The sequence below is a fragment of the Melanerpes formicivorus genome, unplaced genomic scaffold (assembly GCF_026170545.1).
Source record: "Melanerpes formicivorus ecotype bairdi unplaced genomic scaffold, bMelFor1.0.p_v2 SCAF_9, whole genome shotgun sequence".
NCBI classification, from domain to species: Eukaryota; Metazoa; Chordata; class Aves; order Piciformes; family Picidae; genus Melanerpes; species Melanerpes formicivorus.
Genome location: NW_027142361.1, coordinates 4,573,244 through 4,601,118, shown reverse-complemented (window position 1 = coordinate 4,601,118; position 27,875 = coordinate 4,573,244). Strand labels below are relative to the sequence as shown.

General features: G+C 44.8%; 1 protein-coding gene across 5 annotated transcripts in view; it reads right to left on the bottom strand.

Moving 5' to 3' along the window:
• Positions 1–27,875, bottom strand: part of RUNX2 (RUNX family transcription factor 2) — a 354,193-nt gene that overhangs the window by 237,806 nt on the left and 88,512 nt on the right. For 2 of the 5 annotated variants that reach the window (XM_068142991.1, XM_068142993.1), the window contains exons 4-5: positions 14,479–14,652; positions 5,456–5,617 (exon numbers count right to left, since the gene is read on the bottom strand). The exons of 1 other annotated variant lie outside the window; for it this stretch is intronic. In XM_068142991.1, coding sequence (XP_067999092.1) covers positions 5,456–5,617; positions 14,479–14,652 — 336 coding nt within the window. The remainder of the gene's footprint in view (positions 1–5,455; positions 5,618–14,478; positions 14,653–27,875) is intronic. 2 more of the 5 variants (XM_068142992.1, XM_068142995.1) reach the window with 1 other exon arrangement.

Genomic DNA, 27,875 nt, shown 5'->3' with positions numbered 1-27,875 from the left:
TGGCAATAACCACAGTATTAACCATTTCTCTTTTCCCCAGAGCATGTAAAGGTGAAAATAATTCCATTTTGGAGATAACACTAATGCCTGCTCTTATTAAGGGATCTATCCTGAAATGTATTTATTATCCACAATTAAGTTAGTTACTATTTTATGAAGTTACCAGAAATTAGGGACTGCAAGAATAGCTACCTCACATCATCACAGGTTTTGCTTAGTGGTTGTAAATTTTTCTGAGCTCCTTAGAAAATAAACAACTTTTCTTTCTCAAAGTTAGTATTTTTTAAAGACAATTCTCTCCTAATAGAGTTAGAAACCATCTAGAATTAGAAACCCAAGATGGCAATCAGTACAGGAACTCAAGAAAAAATAGCCCATTGATGCGAGTAATTAATATTCAAATGCTAAATGCAGAGGTTCAGCTGGAGCTGCTTCCATCATATGTGGGTTTTTTATTTTAAGATTTGTAGGCTTGCAAGAATAAAATTTCAGTTGTGAATTCAACAGTATTTTCACTGATTAGGGCATGGCTAGAATTAGCAAGGTTGTATTTGTACTTGCCATCCCTCAGTGAGCTGGGACAACAAGAATGTTTCTTGAATTCAATATCTGATCAAGGTCCAGGATGATCCAAAAATGATGAGATGCCATCTACAAAGCAAGACAAATTAATAGGAAAGTTTGGATACTCTTGAATGATCAAACATCCAGGATGTGGCTCTAAATCCAGCTGTGATGGTCTGGTCACCCCTGTAATAGTAAATCCTTTTAACCTCCACAACAAGGTGGCTGCTTCCAAGCTGCCCACGGAAACAGGTTTGGGATTCTGCTCATTTCCAAACCACGGCTGGACCTGTTTGCAACCATGCTGGCCAACCCTGCTCAAAACAGACCTCACTGACAATTTAACAATAATGGCATTTTACATCCCAGGCCCTACCACTGTATGATTTATTGGTAAAGAGACTGCTTTCTGGACATTTTACTTCACATGGATGGGTTTGCAAACTTCTTTTGTTTAGAGTCTGAGCCTACTGTGTTCCTCGTTTGTCTTAGTATGTCACTATTCAATGCCACAGTACATATAAAGAAAAATCCACTCTAAACACTTCAGGGACCCCAGTGCATGGGACAGGAGAATCTGGGCACGATCGCCTCTGCAGATGACAAATCTCTGGAAAGAGTATGAGTCCAGGGTTGGGAAGGTAGGTTTGGTGATTTGTCCTGCTATTTGGCTTCAGTTTTAACATTCTCCATTGTCATATGGACATTTGTCAAACACACTTGCATAGGACAGGCTCTTCCACAGCCAGCACTGAGTATGTTCATGTCACACTTGCAGGGCAGGTCCTCCAGCACGTTAAGAATTTTACCCGGCAAGTTTCTCTCAAACATGAAGCAAAAAGCAAGAGACTATATTTGCACAGAAGGGTGAGGAGGTCCAGGAAAACTGTAAGGGAAGCAGAACCCTCTTCATCTCCCTTCTCAGTATTCTCAGCAATATTATATTCAAGCTCAAAGCCTGCAGTAGTAGAGCAGATAGAGGTTCAGGTGAGGCAGACCATTGCAGCATTAAACAAGGACTGAAGTGTAACAAGGCTGTCCTATGGATATGTTTATGGGACAGTTAAATAATCTCATAAATTACCCCACCAAAGGCAGCCTATCTGATGAGACATGCCTGTAGCTGAACGACTCACCTAGACTTGCTTTAGAGCCTGTGGAGACAAACAGGCTCTTCCAAGGCACTGACACGGACCAGTACAGCTCATCTGCAGACTGGTCAAGTCCTGTAAATGTCAGTTTGCCCCCAGTGACCCAGAAGGGATCTGAATGCAATTGTCTCATATATGGGTGTCTACCCTGGGGACAGCTATATCCGTATGTCCTTCACGTGCTGCAGAGCAGCCCTCTTGTGACTATAGGAACAACCCAACCTGTCATCCCTGCTCTGAACCTTGCATGAGTCGAGGGCATGCTGGATCAGCCCCAAAGCTTCATGTAAAATGGCTGTGATGTGCATTTATATGAATCATATACATTAATTACATAATAGACACCCATGCTCCCCATCCCACACGCACTTTGGTTATACATAGGACACAAAGCCTGAGTGCATTGACTATGAATCATACAAGAAGACTACATCCTTCAGGCAAAATTCTTTCTATAATGATCATGTTCTTATATTCCCATGGTTTCCACTAAAATATTATTTAATTAAGAATATTAATCTGCCAGGCCACCAACTTTCACCATCTTCTGGGGGAATCTGGGCAGACAGACATTTTAATAAAATATGAGGGAGAATCATGCTCTTTTTATGACTAAGTTGGTGCAATAAGGTAAGTCAATTGCATGGCCTGTGATCTTATTTTCTATTTCTTTTTGATGGGGAGGAGGCATACCCATCAGAGGGATCATTGGTTCAAAAGTTGCATGAAGGATACAAGATAATCCTTTTCTTTCTTTGCTTTTCAGCTACTGCCACTGAATACTGCCTAAATATGTGTGACACATGATTAATTAGTTGCATGACACTGTAAATACAGCACTGATCCCCATTCAGAGAATAAAAGCCGAATACTTGAATTTTGACAGCCACGGGCACTCATCTGCACACGCCTGCAGCATGCATGCAAACTTTTTGAGAACTCAGTCTAGACACTGACACGATCAGTTCAGCCACATTATACCAGCTTGCCTGAATAACTCCTCAGGGTTGCAGCCTGATGCCCTTTTCCCCTTTCCCATGGGATGGAGCACAGCACGAACTGCTATAGCAGTCCCTTGTCACCTCCTGTCCTATAGTCCCAAAATTTCTTCTTGATGCTCAGCCTAATCTGGGATTGCAACACAGATGCCCTCATCACCAAGAAATGTATCGATACCAGGACAGGGAGGAACACCACTGTTTTGGCTATGGGATACATGTCTTTCTGGTCATGGTCACACCACCACAAATAACTATTGAGGGCTGCTACTGACAATATGACTAGTAACCAGCCTTTAAAAGGACAAATTATTTTATTAGATGGTATGTTTTTAACACCTGGGTGACCACAACTCAAGCAGTTATCACAGCCAAGGTGGCCTGTGGAAAGACTGGGTGCTGTGAAATTGTGGCAGGTAGGAAGCTCTGTTCCTGTAGGTGTGACATCCAAGGCCTAAGGGGGAAGCTTTACCCATTTTTCCTCCTGCATGATGTTGAGTAACAGGCAGTAAATATGGCATTCATTAACATTACCTTGTATATTTTTAACAGCCTTGATAATCAGATTTCTGCCACTCTATGGAAAGAAAAGATTGCTTTTATTCAAGATCTTGTAAAACTCTCCTCTCTCCCTCATGCACTGGAAGTGCCTGAAGTCTTCTAACATTTTTAGCATTCCTCAGCAGTCCTTTTTTTCCCCCATCAAAGCTCTGTTCTCCTCTGAAATATGTATTGAGCAAGTTAGTAGAGAATTCATATTTCTCCTTGTGTGAGGGATAAACCCATTGCTGTAAGGAGAAGTTTTAAACTTGCATTTCTCTCACTACTTTATGAACAAAAGGGGTTGGCCTTCTCTCCTGTGAGACTGCTGGGTTGAAACCCTCGAGAGGAACTGCAGGTTTTGCTTCTGTAACTGCAATGTGCCTCTTGTAGCCTCAGCATCAGTGCTTGTCCTCCACCCAGGAACACCAATCTGTATTTCTGAATGTCAGCAAAAACTGCAACCTCTGGTACTTGTGGAAGATCAAAGTCCCCTTTTTCAATCTTGAATATAACTGGAAGCAAGATCCCCACACTGCGGAGGCACTAGTCAAACCCCAAAAGATGTAGGGTAGCAGAAAAGTTCAGTCCACAGCCACACAATGTACGCAGCCAAGTCTTTTAGTCATTCTGCCTGTGCCCACATGCCAGGCACTCATGTCTGAATACACACAGACAAGCAAGGGCTGCAGGGCAAGTATGCAGCAGTACAGCTGCTGAGGTCCCAGTCGAGCCTCTCCTGGAGGTGTTGCTGGGGGCACAGTTGCAAAAATAACCTATTTGACAACACAGACCATCAGGAGACTCTGACTCAAAGGGAACCTGTTTGGGGCCAATCAGAGCATTTCCTCAGCATCAAGCCAGTCAAGTTTTTTGAACCAAGTCAGCGTATTGCACAGAGAGCCCACGGGAACCTGCTCCACCACCCTCCACCAGCCCTCAGCCCACATAGAGATATTTGGCATCTCTGAGGAGGCAGAGCATGCTAGGACCACAGAGGTTTTTTCAGCTGTTTGAGAAACAAACCTTCCCTCCTCCAAGATGAAAGAAATCAAGGAGTCTACACTAATCAAATCCTACACGTCCGTTGGCTGAAGTTCAGCTTGTCAGTAATGCAGCTCAGTGGAGTGATCTGCATTTCCAGCACTATGAGCTTGGTGGAGGAGCAAAATACAACAGCAAGAAATTCACCTGGCTGCAAGTCAAACAGGTGTATGGCAGCAGCACCCAAGATTATTATAATATCTTGCAAACATGCAAAAAAGAGATGCAGTAAGACTGATTCTTTCATTTTCATTAATGAATCATAAAAGCTTTCTTTATATTACACATGCTTTTTTGGCATACACTTCTAATATTTCCACACTTGCAAGGTTGAAGTTTTTATACTGAGCCTCCCTTCCCTCAGGTTCCTCATTTTTGGCAAGATATACAAGGTGACTGTGTGCCATGACAAGCTCCATCTTACTTTGGGGCAATCAGATTACTTCACACAGATGGTTTTATCACTGAGACCATTAGATATGAATTGCACAGTATGTAAATGTACATTTGTTTGATAAAAAAGTCTCTGTTCCTCACTACTGTCTTACCTATGTTCATAAAATATATTTCCTCTCTCCTGCATCACTCCAAAGCACAATTTGTCCAATCTTTAAAGTGACTCAGCTAGTTTCTGGTAGTCATCTTAAGTACACATTAACTAAGGAAACAGCTTTTCTTGAACTACTGTACTGAAATGCAGAACCAAGAACTTTAGGTTTAACTATTGAAGAAATAAAAGCATCTATCTGTCAGGATGCGTAATGTCACACACGCCACAAAAGCAAAGCACCAAAAAAATTGAGAATATCACAATTACTTTGAAATATACAAGTAAACGTTCTCTTACAAGAGGAAAAAAAAAAACCAACAAAACCAACCCCACAACAACCAGGGAATTTGTTCATAGAATCAGATTCACAATTTAAAAACAGTCTGATCTGATATGGACTTGGAGACATTCAAACGATACATGCTCAGAGCAACACAGCAGCTCTTCCACTTAGAAAAAAAAGGGACTTTGAGACCCCACCTACCATGCAGTAACCTTGTTATCATCCACTGAACTTTGTTCTTATTAAGGTTTGTCTGAGGCCACAGAGGTCTCTACCGGTCCTGCTCCTATCTGTATAACTGTTTTAGGCAAAACACACTCTTTACCTGAGAGGCGTCTGGGCACATCAGTAATGGCTGGAAGTCCTGTACCTCGAGTGGAGGACAAGGGAGTTGTGGAGTGAATGGACGGTGAAGTCATCTGGCTCAGGTAGGATGGGTAAGACTGGTCATAGGACCATGGTGGGGATGACTGCGCCTGCCTAGGGTCTAGGGAAAAAAACAAACAAACAAACAAACAAAAAGGAGAACACTTTTTAAAAGAGAATAAAAATGTTAGGGCATCAGCAGACTAAATTGAAAGAGGTGGGATTACTGAGCATACACACATCAGTGCTATATGGAATGAGAATGTGATGAAACGCAGCCTCCTCCTCTAAGACTCAACCCCTTCAAGCCTTGCTCTGCTTTTCCCTTTCCATAACGTTTTTCTGGGGAAATGAACAGAACAGTGAGTAGTTTTAAAAGATCTAGTAGCTGTGAGACACAAATTCACGGTGTCTCTCCTCCACATTTCTCTGCCTCATTCCACTACTATAATTCACCATGCAGTCAATGCTAAATGATCTTCAACTGGGAACGGAAAGCCTAGGTTTGCTGGGAAAACAATCTTAAAATTAATGATGTGTCAGGAGCACAATCTCAAATCCAAGCTCCTTCAAACTCCCAGAGCTTTTCAATCTCTGCTTCCAAATCTAAAACAGAGTCCCTTAAAGTTTTGGGTTTAGGTCAGCTTAAATACTGAAAGGAAGTTATATAGCAAATAAAGGCTGAAAAAAATCCTAAATCACAGCAGAGGATGTTTTTACAGGAATTTGGTCCAAGATGGTGATAAGCTCAGAAAAAGAGCTGCCTTCTGGTGGCTCATGCCTCTTCTGGTAGTGCACTGCTTATGACATGAGAAGAACTCAACACTTTGAACACCCAAGTTAGACTTGATTTTACACCTAACATCCTTAATCCAGCAATTGTGAATGCCTGTATGGACACAAGAAGGATGAATGGGGCTAGATAGACTGTCATATGGAGTTGCATGGATCATCAGTTAACTCAAACCCATGCCATATATTCCTACGACATTTAGCTTAAACTTTCACACATCTTCTATTACCTGTTCCAACCCCAGAGCTGCAGTCTCACATTGATTTTTTAGAGGCATGTATTTTATTTCAGATCTCCACAAGGTCAACAATCTGAGATTATAAACTGCAAAGTACTTTAGAGAAAGAGAAAAAAGAGAATGAACTATTAATAAAGACACTGTACTGTGACTTAACTGCTTCTGGTCCTGAAACAGATCTCCCACTGGACTTGGGTAACTCACCCAAACTCCATTTGACACAATTTCTAGCTAAACTTAAGGACAATAATGATATATATCATGTTTAACCGATCATTTCTTTAAGGTGCAGGCACTATCTGAGCACTTCACTCACAAATTGGGGTGCTTATCTTGGCTGGAAGACTTCAACCTGAATACACAGGTGCAGAACCTCTGAAAGTAGTTTCATAGTTTCATAGTTTCATTCAGGGTTGGAAGGGACCACAAGGATCATCTAGTTCCAACCCCCCTGCCATGGGCAGGGACACCCCACACTAGATCAGGCTGGACAGAGCCTCATCCAGCCTGCTCTTAAACACCCCCAGGGACGGGGCCTCGACCACCTCCCTGGACAACCCATTCCAGGGTTTCACCACTCTCATGGTGAAGAACCTCCTCCTCACATCCAGCCTGAATCTCCCCACCTCCAGCTTCATTCCATTCCCCCTAGTCCTATCACTACCTGATATCCTGAGAAGTCCTTCCCCTGCCTTCCTGTAGGCCCCCTTCAGATACTGGAAGGCGACAATTAGGTCACCTCGGAGCCTTCTCTTCTGCAGACTGTACAGCCCCAACTCCTTCAGTCTGTCCTCATAGGAGAGGTGCTCCAGCCCTCTCATCATCCTCGTGGCCCTTCTCTGGACACGTTCCAGCACCTCCACATCCCTCTTGTAATAGGGGCTCCAGAACTGGACACAGTACTCCAGGTGGGGTCTCACCAGGGCTGAGTAGAGGGGGAGGATCACCTCCCTCGACCTGCTAGCCACACTTCTCCTGATGCAGCCCAGGATCTGATTGGCTTTGCGGGCTGCAAGTGCACACTGAGAGCTCATGTTGAGCTTTTTGTCCACCAGCACCCCCAAGTCTCTCTCCTCAGGGCTATCCTCCAGCCAGTCACTGCCTAGCCTGTATTTGTGCCTGGGATTGCCTCGACCCAGATGCAGGACCCTGCACTTGCTCTTATTGAACTTCATGAGGTTGGCCTGTGCCCACCTCTCCAGCCTGTCAAGGTCCCTCTGGATGGCCTCCCTTCCCTCCAGCGTGTCTGCTGCACCACACAGCTTGGTGTCATCAGCAAACTTGCTGAGGGTGCACTCAATGCCACTGTCCATGTCCCCCACAAAGATGTTGAATAAGATAGGTCCCAGGACTGATCCCTGAGGGACTCCACTTGTCACTGGCCTCCACTGGGACATGGAGCCATTGACAGCCACTCTTTGGGTGCGGCCATCAAGCCAGTTCCTTATCCATCTAGTGGTCCACCAATCAAACCCATGTGTCACCAGTTTGGAGACCAGGATGTGGTGCGGGACAGTGTCGAAGGCTTTGCTCAGGTCCAGGTAAACGACATCAGTTGCTCGCCCCTCATCTATTAGAGTGCAAGCAACTCAGTAACTCCAAGTAACTCAGATTATGTCTTCTCAGGGAATATGAAATAATAAAAGAGGAAAACCCTCAACCAATTTGAACATCAGATGATAACATCAGAGCTCAGTGACTGAGGAGAAGACCACAACACTCCAGGCTGGAGGGCTACTGTGATTTCTTCACACCAAGACATGGCTGAGGTCACGGTCAAGATAGGGTGGGGAGTTTTGCCCTGAGGCTTACTGGCTTAGAGAGTTATCTTTCGCCCATTAGGAAACCATAAATTGAAGACACAAGTTTCCCCAGATTTCAGAGTAAATGCTCTAAAACCAACCTCTGCTGACTGGTAGTGGCCAAGGTTTGCCCAGAACACAGGAGAAACCTTAAAGCCCTGAGGCAGAGCAAATATGGATTCCTTCTTAAAGGAATCTCTCCAAAACAAGGGAAAACACAAATATAAAAATACAGAAAACAACTTGGGATAAAGTCCCCCATCCTTCCATATGGCAACCATGGGGAAGGAATAGCACAGCATTTGACAATAGCAAAGGAGGCAGAAGGCCATTCTGAGTTGGCATTTGCACTTGAAAATTTTGGAGTGAGTGATTACTAAGAGCAGTCCTCCTTTTGTAAACATTTCTGTTATGCTGCATGGGTGTGAAGAACAGTGGCTTTCAGTGTATTCATTCACAACAGGGCATGCCATGTGTATACTAAGAAAGCCTGGGCACAGCTTGGCTGAAACAAGTCAGCAGGGCGAGGTCTAAACTAATGCACAAACAGCACTGTCATGTTTGCTCTTCCTTGCTGAAGCAGGAAATACTGAATATTGAAAATTATTTTGTGTATAGGTTTTACCACCACATTTATAGGCTGTGGGAGATACGTGTGGTTCTTGACTCTAGTGGTCTGTGATTGACTGTATCTAGGGGTAATGGGCACTGATGTTTAATGGACAATAAGTGGTTTTTAAAATTAGTCTGAAATTTGGTGCACTGTCTAAAACTCAAAGAAAAATAAGAAAGAAAAAGAACAAAATAAGAAAAAGGAAGGAAAGAAAGGAAAGAAAAAGAAGGAAAGGAAAGTAAGGAAGGGAAAGAGAAAGAAAGAAAGGAAGGAAGGAAGGAAGAAAGAAAGGAAGGAAGGAAGGAAGGAAGGAAGGAAGGAAGGAAGGAAGGAAGGAAGGAAGGAAGGGAAAGAAAATAAAGACTCTAGAGACTATTCTCCCACTGATGACATCGGCTCTCTAGCAACATGGCTTTTCTTCCTTCAATGGGAATGTTCTGAAGTGTCAATAGAGAAGAAAAAAGCCCAAAACGCAAATAGCCCTGAAGAACTAGTTTTTCCACTGCTTTGGCAGTGGATCATGAGGCACATAGATTTACTACAGAAAAAAACAAACATTTCCCATCTCCCAAGATGAGTTACATGATCAGCAAATGATCACAGTCTCACAGCTCCTCCGCATACCGTCTGTAACACCACATCACACATGTGCACACACTTTGAAAAACCACCTCCATTTAAATCCAGCCATCAGTTCCAGCACTGGCTGTTGATGGTCGTATTCGTGCTGCTGTCCATACTAAAAAACAAGCTGTCTGGAGCTATCTTTGGTAAACACTTAAAGCAATTATTCTCACTTCTGATCTTAACAAAGCCAATATGACTTTCTGCATGAGTAACCCAACTATTGTTGTAACACCACATCCCCCAGTCAAACAAAAACAAAATTCATCCTTCTTCTCTTCTCTATTTCTTAGACATCTTTAAAAGCCCAGGGTTTGATCTGAATTGCCCAGTTCAATCAATGAATTCAAACCCAGTGATGTTACACCCCAATGTAAAGAAGCATAATTAAGACCAGATTTTGGCCTGAAGAACCTCTAAAACTATTTCTACTCCCACCCCACAAAGAGTCACATTTCCAAAGGAAAAAAAAATAAAATTAACAAGTCATGCCAGTAGGACAACTGCATTGTAAAGTCAAAAGAACACTTTAATAGAAGAGACACAAGCTTCACCAAATGGAGGCTCTCAGTGGCAACTCTCCAGTTGCCTGAAGGATTCAATCAATTTGCATAAAATACAGCAGACTGCAGCCACCCTTGTGTCCATGGCAGCAGAAAGCCCAACTTTGCCACCTCATCTTCTGAGTCTTGTGTCTGTTATTACTGGGCTATTTCTAAATTATCTGTTCCAGCCAACCCTGTGCTTTGTCTTGTCCTCTCAGATTGACGTGCACCAGCTACAAAGTCATGTGTGCTTCAGAATGATGCAGGTTCCAGGTGAAACACAGCCAACCCCTGGCAGGGCACTTGCATAGTGCTGATCTAGTAATAGCTACAGTTTCTGCTTCAAATCTGATCTCAGAAAACAGACACTGGTCTCTGAGGCAGATGCTACACAGCTTCATATCCAGAGCCCAGGACAACACAGTAATGAGCACAGCTTTCTGCCCTGTCCCTGACTCTTCAAAAGGGCAGTGTCCAGTCCACTGCTTGCAGCTGGTACCATCTGCATCCTCCATGTGAGAGTTGAAGGTGCTTTCTGCCCAAGGTTCTTCCCAGCAAACTGAAGTTTACACTGTCCCTGAAACCAGTCCTTGCCTGCTAGTGAAGAAGGGCCTCCTCACTAACTTCCAGGTAAGCCAGCTCTGAAGCCTTTAAATCTGCTTCCTACAATCCTAAAAATGTCCCCAAAGTGCATAGCAGGGGGGGAAGAAGAAAAGGAATTAAAGAAAAAAAAGACATGTAATCTGCTTTTGAGCACTGTTATTTCAGTGATGAAAGTCACAGGTTGCTTATAGATCAGACAGTGCCACAGTGGTGATGGAGGATGAAACCTCACTTGAGTACCACTTCACAGTTCCTACAGCCCAGTTGCTGGGGTCCTCATGAAGACCACATTCTTGCCATTACACCCATGGCTTTTCTTGGACAAAAGAAGCTAATCCTCACCAGTTGCATTGTGGAGAAACAACAGTTTTCCACGTTCCATGCTGAAACACTGATGCAACAGCTCAGTGTCTAAACGGGCATGTAAGTGGATACGTGAGTTATGCGAGTGCCGTGTGGGGAAGGGGGCAAAAAAAAAAAAAAAGGCAAATATACCAGTATCCAAATGTTAACAGACAGAATTCCTGATTTATGGACAGCAAGCAGGGTTCAAATTGAATCTGTATTGCCTCAGCAAAGGCATCTGCTTATTGGACTATTTGTTTTTTAATGACCCTTCAAGGTTGCTTTCGCAGAATCCTAGTTAAAATGCCATGTTGAATAAGGGCAACTCTGTGCCTTGTACAGCCACAGCCTGGTCCTGGGGTAGGTTTGAGACTGTGTGATTTGTAAAACTTGTACTCTGATACTTGAGGAAAATAAACACAACCTAGACAGAGAAAAAAAACATAAGAATGAAGCCCAAAGTGCTGAGTTCTTTCAGGCTCAGGTGTGGGTGAGTCAGGCTTTAAATATTATTTCTGTTTAATCATGCAATAGCCATGCAAGGCCTCAAGTGGAATGAAACAGTAACAGTTTATGTGCTTACTAGCAACAATATGGATTTTGTCATAGGAAACCAGTATTTACTGTTAAAGTTATTAGGAATTAATTATTTTCCCTGTGTTGCTAGGTAAAAATATTAAGAAACAAAGGTATTTCTGAAGGAATGCTTGGTTAATTCTAACAAAAGTAATAAAAAACACCCTTGTTTTTCAGATAAGGGTCCATTCTATTAATACATACTCAAGCCATACCAGCCTAGTGACCATGTTAAGAAGCCAGTGGATAATTCACGCTGAGTATCACACCACAACAAGGAAACTGGTGGAGATGGACAGCCCAAACAGCTTTTTCCCTACTGCCACACCAAACACATGGACATTTAGCAATTTCCCATGGTTACCTAACACTGATCAAAGAGGTGCCTCATCTTGGCATCAGCTTTGTCTCTCATTGGCAGGTTGTGTGGCAACAAGAATCTGTTCACCCCAGCAGAACTCAGAGGGACTGTCTACAAAAAGCATCCCAGCACTTTGGTGGAACATCAAAGCACATAGGGCTTTACAGATTTGTAATCTTTGTTGGAAAAGCCAGCACAATTCACAGTGCTTACACCAATGTAACATGCTCATGCTATTCACCTTATTAAATGGGAGGGCTACCAGAAAGCGAAGGAGTAGCCTCTGAAGGCTGGATGTTTGTCTTTTCTAAATTGAGAACAAGGGTAGGGAATAACATGGTAAACTCTGTATCAGACTACTTATGCACTATAAACTTTAATAAGGAGTCAAGTTCTTACTGTTTTCAGGGAAATGAGAACCATTTGAGATTCTAAAGTATCCTGTGAGCATGAATTTGTCTAGCAAGAAAAGCACATAATCCATAATGGATGGGAAAGTCAGCATTCCTTCCTTGATTCAGCTCTACCATCACCACATCTTTGCTCTCTCAATGAAGTGCCAGCCAGTGCTTCGAACTGATGACTTAAATTTGCAGAAAAAAGACAGTGAATGCCACACAGCTTTGTTTTCAGACAGGCTTATTTAAAGCTCATCTGCAGTTTTCACCTCCCAGATCTGTAAATGCTGATGCTTATTCATAATGAAGCAGAGAAGTACTCTATTAATCAAACCCAGCACAACATTTTCTACAGGAGGCATTTATGTGAATGAAAGCAGCATATGAGGTTACACTTAACTAGGAAGAAAATTACAAGGGGATCTCGGTTCTCGTGCTTCAGGGCATAAGCTGATCACCAGATGGGGTTGAGAAGAATTTCACCCTCCTTCTCTCCTAGATATAGTGTTGCACAATAGGTAAACTATGGAAGCACAAGGAAGAAGGAAAAAAGCTGATTATAGCCCCAGCTTTCCCCTTGCTTTCTTGGGAACTGTCCCCAAACACCACCAGATATGAAACAGTAGGTTAGAAAAAATATTGGGCAGTTCATAGCCGAAAAATTATATGCACTGGAGCCCTGACTTCACATGTCCAACGAACAAAACAATAAGCCCAGGAAAAAAAGCCTGCTCTAGAAAGCTGATGGGCAAGCAGATACCATGTAATGGGCACTATCAATATATTTAATACATTATAAATATTTCACACAAGTTAAAACTAGACTTCTACATCTGGGATAACTTTGTCACAATGGGAATTATTTTCTTATTTCAATTCTCTGAACGCTTTGGGTTCAAATTAACCCACTTACTTCTCTTTCTTACTGCTAGTAAGATGAACCAGTTGAATTTAAAAAGCAAGAAAAAGAAAGAAGAAGAAAGCCACAACACTTTGTTAAAACCACTGAGTATCACCTGATATCATGTCAAAACCACTTGAAACATGAAACCAGAAATCTTCCTAGGCTGACTCAAAGACTATGTCTGTACTAGGAGTGCTTTACCAGTAAAGGAATACTGATATATTACACTGGCAAAGAATTCCTTGTGTAGATGCAATTGTAGCAGCAAAACTGAGTTTGGAATCAGTCTAGTAAATTCAACCAAGGGTTTTGTTGACAGTCTTGTATCTAGGTGAAGTTCTCCAATAGTTCCAAGCAAGTGAACTAGTTGGGGCAACGCCTCTTCACTTCCTGGAGAGACACAAATATGTCTGCATAAATTTTGAGTGTAGAAATAGCCAAAATTAGGTAGAGGTTGTTTTGAAACTCTTTTTAAAAATTTAACTAGCTCTGAATTTAGAAAAATGACAAAATTGGTTTATTTTGTTGTCTTCAGTTTTGTGGCAAGCTTCTGGCACAGCCACAGTTAAACATCTTATTTCAGTTTTATAATCTGGGACATGTGGTACTTTGTGATTTCCCTCAGCACAATGAAATCTGTCTCTCAGCATGCAATCATAAATGTTGCATACAACCCTCACAAACAACCTTTGGAGATTTCTCCATAACCCAGTTCATTTACTGTAACAGTGGTCAGCACTGATGCTGGAAGAAATCCACCACATGAGAAGACTGTATTACTATTCTGACAGAAAGACTATTAAATGCTGACCACCTCCCTCAACACAAGTGCAAAATAAAAAGGCTGGATAAAAATGTTCATTCTATTACACAGTAATACATACTACTGCACGCATGGAGAAGGCAGATCAATGTGGCAGTTAAAACTTCGCCAGATTCCTATGCAGTTTACTCCTCTTGACTATTTTGGATTATTTTTTATTTATGGCAAAAAGATACTTTAAAAAATAAAGACATTTTCAGCTTCAAACTCTCCAGAAAAATGCACTTCCCACCTAGCTTTCCTTGGAACACATCTCTCACTCTGTAACAACCTCTTTTACTGCAGTTCAGACACAAATATCCATAAGTAATTACTACCGTCGCCTGTGTAAGACAAACCTATGGTTCTGTCTCTTACCTGTAATCTGACTCTGTCCTTGTGGATTAAAAGGACTTGGTGCAGAGTTCAGAGAGGGCCGTGGGCTCTGGGTCGGGACCCCTACTCTCATACTGGGATGAGGAATGCGCCCTAAATCACTGAGGCGTTCAGAGAACAAACTAGGTTTAGAGTCATCAAGCTTCTGTCTGTGCCCTGGAAACAGCAAATCATAAAATAAAAGTGTTAATAACAAGATTTAGTAATTTAACATACCAAAAAAATCCCCAAAATGGACTCTAAGGACCTATTATTAGATTTAGCAGACTTGCTGGTATCTTAGCTACCCCAAGTAACAGTGACATTGGTGGGGGAATTTGTGCTTTGGATATGGCTGTGCTGGTGAAAGCCTTATCAAGTAGAACTGTGCACATATGGAAGTGTAATGTTGTCATTTGAGTCAAAATAAGCCAAGGGATCAGGCCTAGCCAGCATGGATTTAGGAAGGGCAGGTCCTGCCTGACCAACCTGATCTCCTTCTATGATCAGGTGACCCGCCTGGTGGATGTGGGGAGGCCTGTTGATGTAGTCTACCTGGACCTCAGCAAGGCCTTTGACACCGTCCCCCATAGCAAACTGCTGGCCAAGCTGTCAGCCCATGGCTTGGATGGGAGCACACTGCGATGGGTTAGGAACTGGCTGGAGGGCCGAGCCCAGAGAGTGGTGGTGAATGGTGCCACATCCAGCTGGCGGCCAGTCACTAGTGGTGTGCCCCAAGGATCAGTGCTGGGCCCTGTGCTCTTTAACATCTTTATTGATGATCTGGATGAGGGCATTGAGTCCATCATCAGTAAATTTGCTGATGACACCAAGCTGGGGGCAAGAGTTGATCTGCTGGAGGGTAGAGAGGCTCTGCAGAGGGACCTCGACAGGCTGGACAGATGGGCAGAGTCCAACGGCATGAGATTTAACACATCCAAGTGCCGGGTTCTGCACATTGGCCACAACAACCCCATGCAGAGCTACAGGCTGGGGTCAGAGCGGCTAGAGAGCAGCCAGGCAGAGAGGGACCTGGGGGTGCTGGTTGATGGTAGGCTGAACATGAGCCTGCAGTGTGCCCAGGCAGCCAAGAGGGCCAATGGCATCCTGGCCTGCATCAAGAACAGTGTGGCCAGCAGGAGCAGGGAGGTCATTCTGCCCCTGTATACTGCACTGGTTAGGCCGCACCTCGAGTACTGTGTCCAGTTCTGGGCCCCTCAGTTTAGGAAGGATGTTGACTTGCTGGAACGAGTCCAGAGAAGAGCAACAAAGTTGGTGAGGGGTTTGGAACACAAGCCCTATGAGGAGAGGCTGAGGGAGCTGGGGTTGCTCAGCCTGGAGAAGAGGAGACTCAGGGGTGACCTTATCACTCTCTACAACTACCTGAAGGGAGGTTGTAGACAGGCGGATGATGGTCTCTTCTCCCAGGCACCCAGTACCAGAACAAGAGGACACAGTCTCAGGCTGCACCAGGGGAGGTTCAGGTTGGATGTTAGGAAGAAGTTCTATACAGAAAGAGTGACTGCGCTATGGAATGGGTTGCCCGGGGAGGTGGTGGAGTCGCCGTCATTGAAGGTGTTCAGAAGGAGACTTGATGGGGTGCTTGGTGCCATGGGTTAGCTGTTTGGGTGGGTTGGATTGGTTGATGGGTTGGACACGATGATCTTGAAGGTCTCTTCCAACCTGGTTTGGTTTATTCTAATAAAGGTTTATTCTAATAAAGCACCCACGAGGGCACCCACACAAGGTCTTTTTCATTGTTGCCCTTTTTTTTTTCCTTCTCCTGTTTTAACTACACTAGGTAAAGAGTTAAACTTTGTTTTCCAAAAGGAAGTCTCATATATAAGTACAAATTATCAACTGGGAAAATTATTCCTTGCCTGGTTTATATGTTGTGGATTTCTGCTATGAAAATGCAAGCTTTTCCTCTCTCTTTTTTCCCCCTTAACTCTGTCATAGCTACTCATTAGCTTCCACTCCCCTAGGAAGTTTTCAAAAAAGTAAATAGTCACTGTCACTTGAGAAGAGCAGTATCACAAGGAAAACCTTCAAAGCTGCTGGCCAGGACTGGGTCCCACACTTCCTTACATGGTCAGCCTTCCTCAGTGCTCCTACTTCTCTCCCTCAAAACAAGCTAACTGCCTTCATGCCATATGACTGCATTGGGAACCCTCATTTATGGGTGCTTGATTGTCAAAATCTAAACCTGGAAAACAGCAAAAGCAAAAGGATGCCCCATATAGTCCTGCTCATACTGCCACTGAGATGTTTCAAGAGTAAAGCCTTTACTTCTCTAATTGTTGTATTTTTGTTCCTATGTTAATCTCTTTCTGAAGTAGTTATAGGATGCTCCTTGTCCAATATTGTCTTTGAATTCAAGGTGCAAAAGGTGCTATTTCTATCATTCAACATGTGGAGAAACAGGCATGCATAGAACTTTAGGTCAGGACTAATTTTACTTAACTTTAACCATTCATAAATCAAGCATCTAGTGTAAACTCTTGTAATGTAGACTTCCCTTGCAGTTAATGGAAAGAAATAACTACTTCCAGAGCCAAATTAATTTCTTTCTGACACCAGTCTTAAAACATGGTGATTCACCTTCTGAATTTGCTTTCTCTTCCTTCTCTGGGCAGAGAGGGAGTACACATGACTAGTTTAATTAGACAGCCTCACCATTAGTCAACATTAAATGGAATGAATCTCACCCTAAGTTACCAACCAAGGTCACAAGAAAAGCCTCTATCAGAGCTGAAATGGGAGCCCAGATCCCCTAACTGCAACCCAGAACCATTTGTGCCTCCATCTCTGTAAGCAGTACCAGGGCACAAGTAGTAACTGGGTAGGATATTTTTATGCTTTTTACAGTAAGAAAGTTCTCTGGTAGGGTTTGTACCCAGTTTTGATTCCCAGTGGCTTGAGATAGTCCACCTTATCCAGCAGCAGTTTGAACACAGCCAACTATCTGGAAGCTACAAGAGTTCAGCTCTGCAGACATTGTCAGACTGTTGCATTGGTCTTACGGCCAGAGTACCAATTCTGGCACTGGTTAATTAATTTTAAAAGCACAAACACAGTCAGCGAATCTTGCGACTGAACTATCAGACTACCACCCCTTTTAAAAATGCTGTTTAATGATACCTTTCTCACCACAGTACTAAAGTTCCTGGCTTCACATCATCTAGCTGGGACCACAGTGCCTATGTGATATACAGGCAAAGTGATGTCAGTACTGGATAGATAAATTCAAATTAGATTTGGAAAAATCATGGTTCTAGATAGAGAAGTGAAGGATTCAGGTTGGGATATGTGAAGAAAACAGATGGAATTTAATTTTGGAGAAACTTCTGTGTGATTCTGTGATTCTCTAGCAAGTTTAAAAATTAATTATTTGGTCCATTATTTTGTACTTTGAAGTATGATTTTTCTCTGTGGGATGACTCAGTCTAAAAGCACAGAGTAGGCAGGAGACTTCTCCTTAAAGAGAAGGCGCTATTCTGTGTTTAAGCTGACATGAATGGCTATTCCTCTCTTCAGGAGGTATCACTCACTTTAAAAGGACAATAATTTTTTTGTAAGCTTGTAAAATGTTCTTAATGGCAGTTTAATTAACAGGATAACATCTAACCTGGGAATTTTTAGGATTATCTTTTCAACTGAAATTACAGCTTGTACAAGATGGGTGCGGATAAATCTGAAGAAACTACTTTCACACACACACAGAAGGATCCTCTGCAATATTCATACATTGCACTTCTTGCTAAACAATCACTAACCGTACACATTTTTACTGTCTTCAGGCAGGAATTGGCAGGGCTCATTGATAGGGGTTTAAACTAGATTTGAAGGGGGAAGGGGTTAATAGTCTCCTGCTGGCCGGTGACAAACAGAGGGGCAGCTCACCAGCAGTGGAGAGAAGGAGAGCTGGTAAGGGCTCTCAACTTGCTGCCCTGAGGCAAGCCACGAATGATCCACCAGGACATTCTGTGGAAAACGAAGGGAATTGGCACAAGAGGAGGACAGGGCCAGCCCAGCTGATGTGCTTCTATGGAAATGCGCGCAGCTTGGGCAACAAACAGGATGAGTTAAGGGCCACTGTGCTGCTGGGATGCCACGACATAGTGGCTGTTACTGAAACTTGGTGGGATGAATCCCATCACTGGGATGTAGGGATAGGTGGGTATAAACTCTTTAGGAAGGATAGGCAGGGAAGGAGAGGAGGAGGTGTTGCCCTCTATGTCAATAGCCAGTTGGAATCAGTGGAGCTCCAACTGGGGAGGGATGATGAGCTAGATGAGAGCGTATGGGTTAAAATTAAAGGCAGGACAGGGGAAGGAGATATTACTGTGGGGGTCTCCTACAGGCCACTTGACCAGCAGATCCAAGCAGATGAGGCCCTCCATAGGCAAATAGAAGCGGCTTCCAGGTCACAAGCCCTGGTCCTCATGGGTGATTTCAACCACCCGGACATCTGCTGGAGGGACAACACAGCAAGGCACCAGCAATCCAGGATGTTCCTGGACTGCATAGAAGACAACTTCCTCCTCCAAATGGTAGAGGAACCAAGAAATGGTGTTATGCTGGACCTTGTTCTCACCAACAGGGAAGGGCTGGTAAGTAATGTGAGGCTCAGAGACGGCCTTGGCTGCAGTGACCATGAAGCAGTTGAATTTAATATCCTCAGGGCAATCAGGAGGAAGTATTCCAAGCTTATGACCCTAGACTTTAGGCGTGCAGATTTTGATCGCTTCAGGGATCTGCTAGCCAAAGTGTCATGGGACAAAGCCCTGGAGGGAAGAGGGACCCAGGACAGCTGGTCAGTATTCAAGGACCACCTCCTCTGTGTCCAGGAGCTCTGTATACCAACAAAAAGAAAAGCAGGTAAGAATGATAGGAGGCCTGCCTGGATGAGCAAGGAGCTACTGGACACACTATTACTTAAAAGGAAACTCTACAGGAAGTGGAGAGAAGGACAGGTAGAACAGAGGGTATATAAGGAAGCTGCCCGAGCAGCAAGAGTCCTGGTTAGGAAAGCCAAAGCAGAGTTCGAATTGAATCTGGTCAGGGAGATTAAAGGGAACACTAAGAACTTCTACAGGTATATTAATGGGAAGAAGAAGACTAGGGAAGGTGTGGGCCCCCTCAGAAAGGAAACTGGTGACATGGTCACAAGTGATGAGGAAAAGGCTGAGGTACTTAATAACTTCTTTACCTCAGTCTTCACTGCAAGGGCCTCTAGCCACACTCCTGATGTTATGGAAGACAATGCCAGGGACGGGGAGGAAGAACTGCCCATTGTAAGTGCATATGCAGGGAGATAGGGAGGAGCACCAACAGAACCTTCACCTTGGACTTCCGAAGGGCGAACTTCAGCCTATTTAAAAAACTTGTCTGCAAAGTCCCCTGGGTACCAGCCCTCATGAACCAAGGGGCTCAGGAGGGTTGGACCTACTTCAAACAGGAGCTCTTGAAGGCACAGGAATTGGCGGTTCCCACGTGCCGGAAGGCAAGCCGGCGGGGAAGGCGACCAGCCTGGATGAGCAAGCAGCTCCTGGAGGATTTAAGGGGGAAGAGGAGGCTGTATCACCTTTGGAAGGAGGGGAAGGCTTCTCGAGGTATGTTCAAAGAAGCTGTTAGATTATGTAGGAATAAAATTAGGGAGGCTAAGGCCCAGCTGGAACTGAAGCTGGCCACCTCAGTCAAAGACAATAAAAAGCATTTTTATAAATATATTAACAATAAGAAGAGGGGCAGGAAGAACCTGAACTCCCTAGTGGACCTGGAGGGGAACACAGTTACTGAGGATGAGGATAAAGCTGAGGTCCTGAACACCTTCTTTGCCTCAATGTTTAACAGCAAGGCAGGAGTTCAGGACGAGTGGTCTCCGGAGCTGGGCGTTGGGGTCGGGGAGCAGAGTAATACCCTGGAAATCCATGAGGAGTTAGTTCGGGACCTGCTGAGCCACTTGGATATCCACAAGTCCATGGGACCAGATGGGATCCATCCTAGGGTGCTGAGAGAGCTGGCGGATGTGCTAGCTAGGCCACTCTCCATCATTTTCCTCCAGTCCTGGCTCACCGGTGAGGTCCCAGATGACTGGAAACTGGCCAACGTGGTCCCCATCCACAAGAAGGGTCGGATGGAGGAACCTAGTAACTACAGGTCAGTCAGCCTGACCTCAGTGCCAGGGAAAGTGATGGAGCAGATTATCCTGGCGGCAATAACTGCGCACCTGAAGGATGGCCAAGGGCTCAGGTCCAGCCAACATGGATTCAGGAAGGGCAGATCCTGCCTCTCCAACCTGATCTCTTTCTATGATCAGGTGACCCGCCTGGTGGATGTGGGGAGGCCTGTGGATGTGGTCTACCTAGACTTCAGCAAGGCCTTTGACACCGTCCCCCACAGCAAACTGCTGACTAAGCTGTCAGCCCGTGAATTGGACCATTACACTCTGTGCTGGGTTAGGAACTGGCTGGAGGGCCGGGCCCAGAGAGTGGTCGTGAATGGTGCCACATCCAGCTGGAGGCCAGTCACCAGTGGTGTCCCCCAGGGATCAGTGCTGGGCCCTGTCCTCTTCAACATATTCGTTGATGATCTGGATGAAGGGGTAGAGTCAGTCATCAGCAAGTTTGCAGATGACACAAAGTTAGGGGCAGATGTTAGTCAGTTAGAGGGTAGAAAGGCTCTGCAGAGGGACCTCGACCGACTAGACAGATGGGCAGAGTCCAATGGGATGGCTTTCAACAAGTCCAAGTGCCGAGTGCTGCACTTTGGCTACGGCAATCCCATGCAGAGCTATAGGCTGGGGTCGGAGTGGCTGGAGAGCTCCCAAACAGAGAGGGACCTGGGGGTGCTGATCGACAGCCACCTGAATATGAGCCAGCAGTGTGCCCAGGTGGCCAGGAGGGCCAATAGCATCCTGGCCTGCATTAGGAATAGTGTGGCCAGCAGGAGCAGGGAGGTCATAGTGCCCCTGTACTCTGCTCTGGTTAGGCCGCACCTTGAGTACTGTGTCCAGTTCTGGGCTCCTCAGTTTAAGAAGGACATTGAAACACTTGAGTGTGTCCAGAGAAGGGCAACAAGGCTGGTGAGAGGCCTTGAACACAAGCCCTATGAGGAGAGGCTGAGGGAGCTGGGATTGTTTAGCCTGGAGAAGAGGAGGCTCAGGGGTGACCTCATTGCCCTCTACAACTACCTGAAGGGTGGTTGTAGCCAGGAGGGGGTTGGCCTCTTCTCCCAGGCAACCAGCACCAGAACAAGGGGACACAGTCTCAAGCTGCGCCAGGGGAGGTTCAGACTCGAGGTGAGGAGGAAGTTCTTCACCGAGCGAGTCATTCGGCATTGGAATGGGTTGCCCAGGGAGGTGGTTGAGTCATCGACCCTGGAGGCGTTCAAGGGGAGATTGGACGTGGCACTTGGTGCCATGGTCTAGTCATGGGGTCTGTGTTGATAGGTTGGACTCGATGATCCTCGAGGTCCTTTCCAACCTAAGTGATACTGTGATACTGTGATACTGTGATAGATCAGGTTCGTGATCACCTGAAGAACCTGAAAGTGTTCAAGTCCATGGGACCCGACGGGTTACACCCACGGGTACTGAGAGAACTGGCAGAGGAGGTTGCTAAACCCCTCTCTATTATATTTCAAAAGTCATGGCAATCTGGTGAAGTCCCCACAGACTGGAAAAGGGGAAACATTGCCCCCATCTTCAAAAAGGGTAAGAAGGAGGAACCAGGGAACTACAGGCCAGTCAGTCTCACCTCTGTGCCTGGAAAGATCATGGAGCAGATCCTCCTGGAGTCACTACTCGCTCAAAAGAATAGTGAAGAGGTGATTGGGAACAGTCAGCATGGCTTCACCAAGGGCAAATCCTGCCTGACCAACCTGGTGGCCTTCTATGAGCAGGTGACAAAATTAATAGATGAGGGGTGAGCAACTGATGTCATTTACCTGGACCTGAGCAAAGCCTTTGACACTGTCGCGCACCACATCCTGGTCTCCAAACTGGTGGCACATGGATTTGATGGGTAGACCACTAGAGGGATAAGGAACTGGCTTGATGGCCGCACCCAAAGAGTGGCTGTCCATGGCTCCATGTCCCAGTGGAGGCCAGTGACAAGTGGAGTCCCTCAGGGATCAGTCCTGGGACCTGTCTTGTTCAACATCTTTGTGGGGGACATGGACAGTGGCATTGAGTGCACCCTCAGCAAGTTTGCTGATGACACCAAGCTGTGTGGTGCAGCAGACACGCTGGAGGGAAGGGAGGCCATCCAGAGGGACCTTGACAGGCTGGAGAGGTGGGCACAAGCCAACCTCATGAAGTTCAATAAGAGCAAGTGCAGGGTCCTGCATCTGGGTCGAGGCAATCCCAGGCACAAATACAGGCTGGGCAGTGACTGGCTGGAAAGTAGCCCAGAGGAGAGAGACATGGGGGTGCTGGTGGACAAAAAGCTCAACATGCGCTCTCAGTGTGCACTTGCAGCCCACAAAGCCAATCAGATCCTGGGCTGCATCAGGAGAAGTGTGGCTAGCAGGTCGAGGGAGGTGATCCTCCCCCTCTACTCAGCCCTGGTGAGACCCCACCTGGAGTACTGTGTCCAGTTCTGGAGCCCCTATTACAAGAGGGATGTGGAGGTGCTGGAGCATGTCCAGAGAAGGGCCACAAGGATGATCAGAGGGCTGGAGCACCTCTCCTATGAGGACAGACTGAAGGAGTTGGGGCTGTTCAGTCTGTAGAAGAGAAGGCTCCGAGGTGACCTAATTGTGGCCTTCCAGTATCTGAAGGGGGCCTACAGGAAGGCTGGGGAGGGACTTCTCAGGATCTCAGGTAGTGATAGGACTAGGGGGAATGGAATGAAGCTGGAGGTGGGGAGATTCAGGCTAGATGTGAGGAGGAGGTTCTTCACCATGAGAGTGGTGAGACCCTGGAATGCGTTGTCCAGGGAGGTGGTCGAGGCCCCGTCCCTGGGGGTGTTTAAGAGCAGGCTGGATGAGGCTCTGTCCAGCCTGATCTAGTGTGGGGTGTCCCTGCCCATGGCAGGGGGGTTGGAACTAGATGATCCTTGTGGTCCCTTCCAACCCTGAATGATACTATGATACTATGATAACTCAGCAAACACTTGTTATATAGGTCACCACTCCTGCACCAGCCTGTACCAAATAACCCCAGCTTTGTTTTCATCACACTCCGCCTGTGCACAGCTTTGCCAGAAAAGAGTCTAATTATATGTATTATTACTCTAATGAACGAAGTCTATCACAGGACGACAAAGTTCAGCAGGACAGCAGTGCACTTTGGTGCAGGCAGGGAAAAAAAAGAAAAAGAAGGAAGAAAAGGGGGGCTAAGAAGAGGAAGAAAGATTTCCACATGTGGTTGAACCAAAATGATCCAGAAATGTTGGGTGTTGCCACCTCCCACCCTACCAAAAAAAAAAAAAAAAAGGGGGGGTGGGGGGTGGAGAGAACTATATGCACATCTGGAAGACCCCAGGCATCAGTGGAATTGCAAGTCCCCAAAACTAGCAAGGGGCCAGAGGCAGACTTGCCTTCCCCTTCTGGACATTTAAAATTTAGGGTTGTAACACAGAGTCATGTTGTGACAGAGAGACCTACAGAAGGATCCACACTCCCCCAGTGAAATGTCCCAGTGAGCCAGATTACATTACAGCTTCACATGTTAGCTTTGATAAAAGCTAAGACATGCTCACATTGAAAGCAAGCAGGAAATTCAACAAAAAATTCATACTCAGGAGGTGCTCACAAAGAAGTGTAGGCAACTTAAATAAATGTCTTGCCCTGATTGCTGTTCAGGAAAAAAAAATCCTATTAAGTACAGAGGAGCCATGAGGTATGGGCTGAAAATACTCTAAAAAGGCCTTCTGAGTAGCACATAAGCAGCAGCAATAAAATATGTGATACATGTTTAAAACTCATTCCACAAGCTGCTTTTCATCTCTCATTGATATTTTTGTCTGTTGACAGAGAAATTCCCGATCCCAGGGGAGCATGCTAAGAAAAGCTGTATTCCTTGGTCTCAGTCATGAGGTGTAATTTTATTTCAGGAAAAAAGATTAGGGTAGCAAGTGTGGATAGCTCAGACAGAATCTGTGATCTGCTGCAGCAGCAAGTACCTGAAGAAGAAATATAAAACCTACATGAAAAATGGAATAAAATAATGTGGCAGCTATCCCAATGCCTGCAACACTACATTTAGTTCTGGTTACTCTGTTATAAAGATGATTTTGTGGAACCAGCTTGCCTTGGAGGGGGACAAAATGGTTACTGACACAGGCAGACTTGGATACGAAATGCAGTCAAACAGATTGAGGGTGTCACAGAGTCAGTAAACAAGGATGGGGCCCAGGGGACATTACAATTGATCAGGTCACATCTAAGGATAGGGAGATATCAGATGACAAAAGATGAGAAAAATTGTGAGTTAATAGACAGAAGCTATACAAGCTGTTCCGAATTGTCTGTTGCCATAGCACAAAATGTTAGAGATTAGAAATCCATTAGCTCCAAAATGATGAGCAATTCCGATCTCTCACAGTTACTCAGCTACTTCCAGCCAAACACCAACCCAAGTATTAAATACAAAAAGCATTGTCATTAACCCACCCCGACAAAACCAAAAAATAGTATTATGAGAGTATAACGGAGTCAGTGCAAACTACACTCAAGCAGGTGGTGCCTGCACTGCTGCTTAGCTTGTCAGTCCAGCACAGCCTCGGAACATGTTAAAATGGCCCATAGAAGCTAATGTTCAATTATCACATCCCAGGCATGGTAGAAGATGTGAGGAAGCTTCATCTCCAGCTTAATCAGTTCAGTTTAAACTAAATGAAAGAATGTCTCCCAGATCAAAGGAAGGCAGTCTTGAGTTTGCTGTATGTGGTAACTGGAAAGGGACGTGAGCTCACCTCTCATCACTGAACTTCCAGTACTCCACTGGAGAAATCAAGATGTAAATCAGGCCATGGAAGAGGCTGACTTGCAAAATGTAAATGTGGTGTTGATGCTTGAAGATTTTTACCTCCTCAGAGAGGAGGGGTGTGCATTTTTATCTTTCATCTTGTGGGTGTGGAACTGAAAACTAATCAGATTATCCTATACGTGGCCTCACCAGATGCTGACACTCAGGGACTCCCTTTCTTTGTAGCATGTACACCACCCACCAGGGTGTGTGTGTTTTTTCTTTCTGGTACCAAGGGGATCTGGTTACCAGATTTTCAACAGATGCCTTTGTTACTCTCAAGTGGGTCTCTTATTTTTAGTTGTTGCCCAGTTCTATCTTTTTTTATTTGCCTTAACAACAAGAAATATCATGGGAGTCAGGTGTCTTCTTCAAAGTGCCAAGGGAAAGCAGAAAGGTCATGAAAGTAAAAATGTGGACTTTCACCTGCTGGGGACGTATTTGCTGGGATATCCCAAGCAGAATGGAGGTTGACAGCCCAACATGAAATGCTACCACACTTTGTGTTTGGTGTATTTCAGGAGTCTGCTTATCATCAACTGGTGAAGTTTGGAGAGTCACTCCATGCAGCTGGAAGGGGCAAACAAAATAAAAATCCTTTGAACATCAGGCTTTCTATGGCTCCAGGTTCAGTGTTGAGATTGAAAAAGAAGAAAACTTTAATAGGAAAGAGACTTTCCTTCAGGCTAAGGAATAGCAGAAAGAAGAATCACCTAGTTTACAAGCTATGAATTTACAGCCTATATATCCCAAGCTTTCCCTGACTTCAACAGAAGCACAACAGAGACCAAGAACCCAAGTTTTGATTATTCCCACTGCTGTCCAAAAGTGAAGGGCTTAAAAAAGTGTAAAGAACTGGCATATTTTTCCTACTAATGTTATACAACTTCGAGACAAACACTGATTAGGTCTCCTTTAATGCCAGCACACTAGTGTCATATTTCTGTGTACATGCTGTAGAAGACTATTTCACACCACATGTCATCACAAATTTTCTTTAAATTCTCATTAGACATCTTCCTGCATTTCATCCCACTTGATCCGACGGATCATCTGTAACTGGAAAAGACCGATATGGGGTTGAATATTAATTTAGCTACAGGCTTGTAAAGCTGAAGTCAAGGGAGCCACATTTAGATAAGGCGTTGAGACCTGAGCCTAAGGCTTCCTAACAGCTGTTGTGCAGGGACTGAATAATGCTGAGAATTCAGCATGAAGCAAAAATACTCATTATTCTGTTACAGCTTTCAGACATCATTGCAACAAGATGTTGCTCCAAAGCAGTGTCAGCCTATGAACTGGAGGTAAAAATAAGAGTGCCATAAATTTGCAAAAGCCTGAAGATGCACATCAGGTCTCTTCAAGAAAAAAAAAAAACTCTGAAGCAAGCCACAGGAGTCCCTCTTGTGTCCCTTGTTTTGTGACAAACTGTCAGTCCCAAGCTGGCTTCCCCTCATGCAGTCCTACTGAATGCACCCAATCCAAAGTTTATGAAAAAAGGTCCTAAATACAAAAGAGACAAACAATTTTTACCCAAGAAAGGGGAAAGCTTGGAACCCTTCCAGTCTCCTGGGCAAAAACACAATTATGAGAAGAAAAATATAATCCACCCAAGAGACATAATTACATAATTAGGCCATAGGCTGTGCATAAGAAAGGTTCTTATAGTTCATAAAACAAGGAGCTACATAGGTGCTGGTGCTGAGGGCACCAGTTTGCACTAGACTAGAGAGCTTATTCTGCCGCTGTACACAGAGACCCATTAGCATCAACAGGAGTCACTCAGACTCGGGCAGAAAACAAGACTGTCTCTTTTTTTTCTTAAAAAAGATATATTTTTTGACCCAAAACAGGTAAACCCAATACCTGAAACTATTGCAGAGAAACAGAAATAAAACCAGAGGAACATACACTGAGGATAGCCTCAGTTCCTATACAACAGATCCAGCATGGCCCATTGCCAAAATCCCAAGGAGCTCCTCCTCCCTGACCCCTGATTTTGCAAAGGTCTTTGAACTGGTGCATAGCTCCAAAAGGGCCATATCCAGCTCCCAGGGGAACCAGTTATGCTACTGTCTTCCAGGAGCTGTGGCTCCAACACAGGGTGTGCAGAGTTGGGGGCAGGTTTGAATCTTTGTGTAGAGGTCAAGCCTGTGGAGCACCTCTGGTGTTGATGGTCATCTCCCCACTGACTTACTGTGAGCAAAAGCAAATGTCGACTGAACTCATCATAGGCACAGGACAGAGCCAGAGCTTCCAGCAGGGAAGAAGGGGCAGGAAGGGTGAGGGGAAATAATCCCATGGGTGTGTAAGCTGTGGTCCCTTTGTGCCCATGGGAATGACTTTTAACTCAACCACTGCAAAGCCTTTGAGAACACAAGTGGTTTTGGAGCTTTTTAAAATCCAGCTGGGGTCTGTGTAAAGC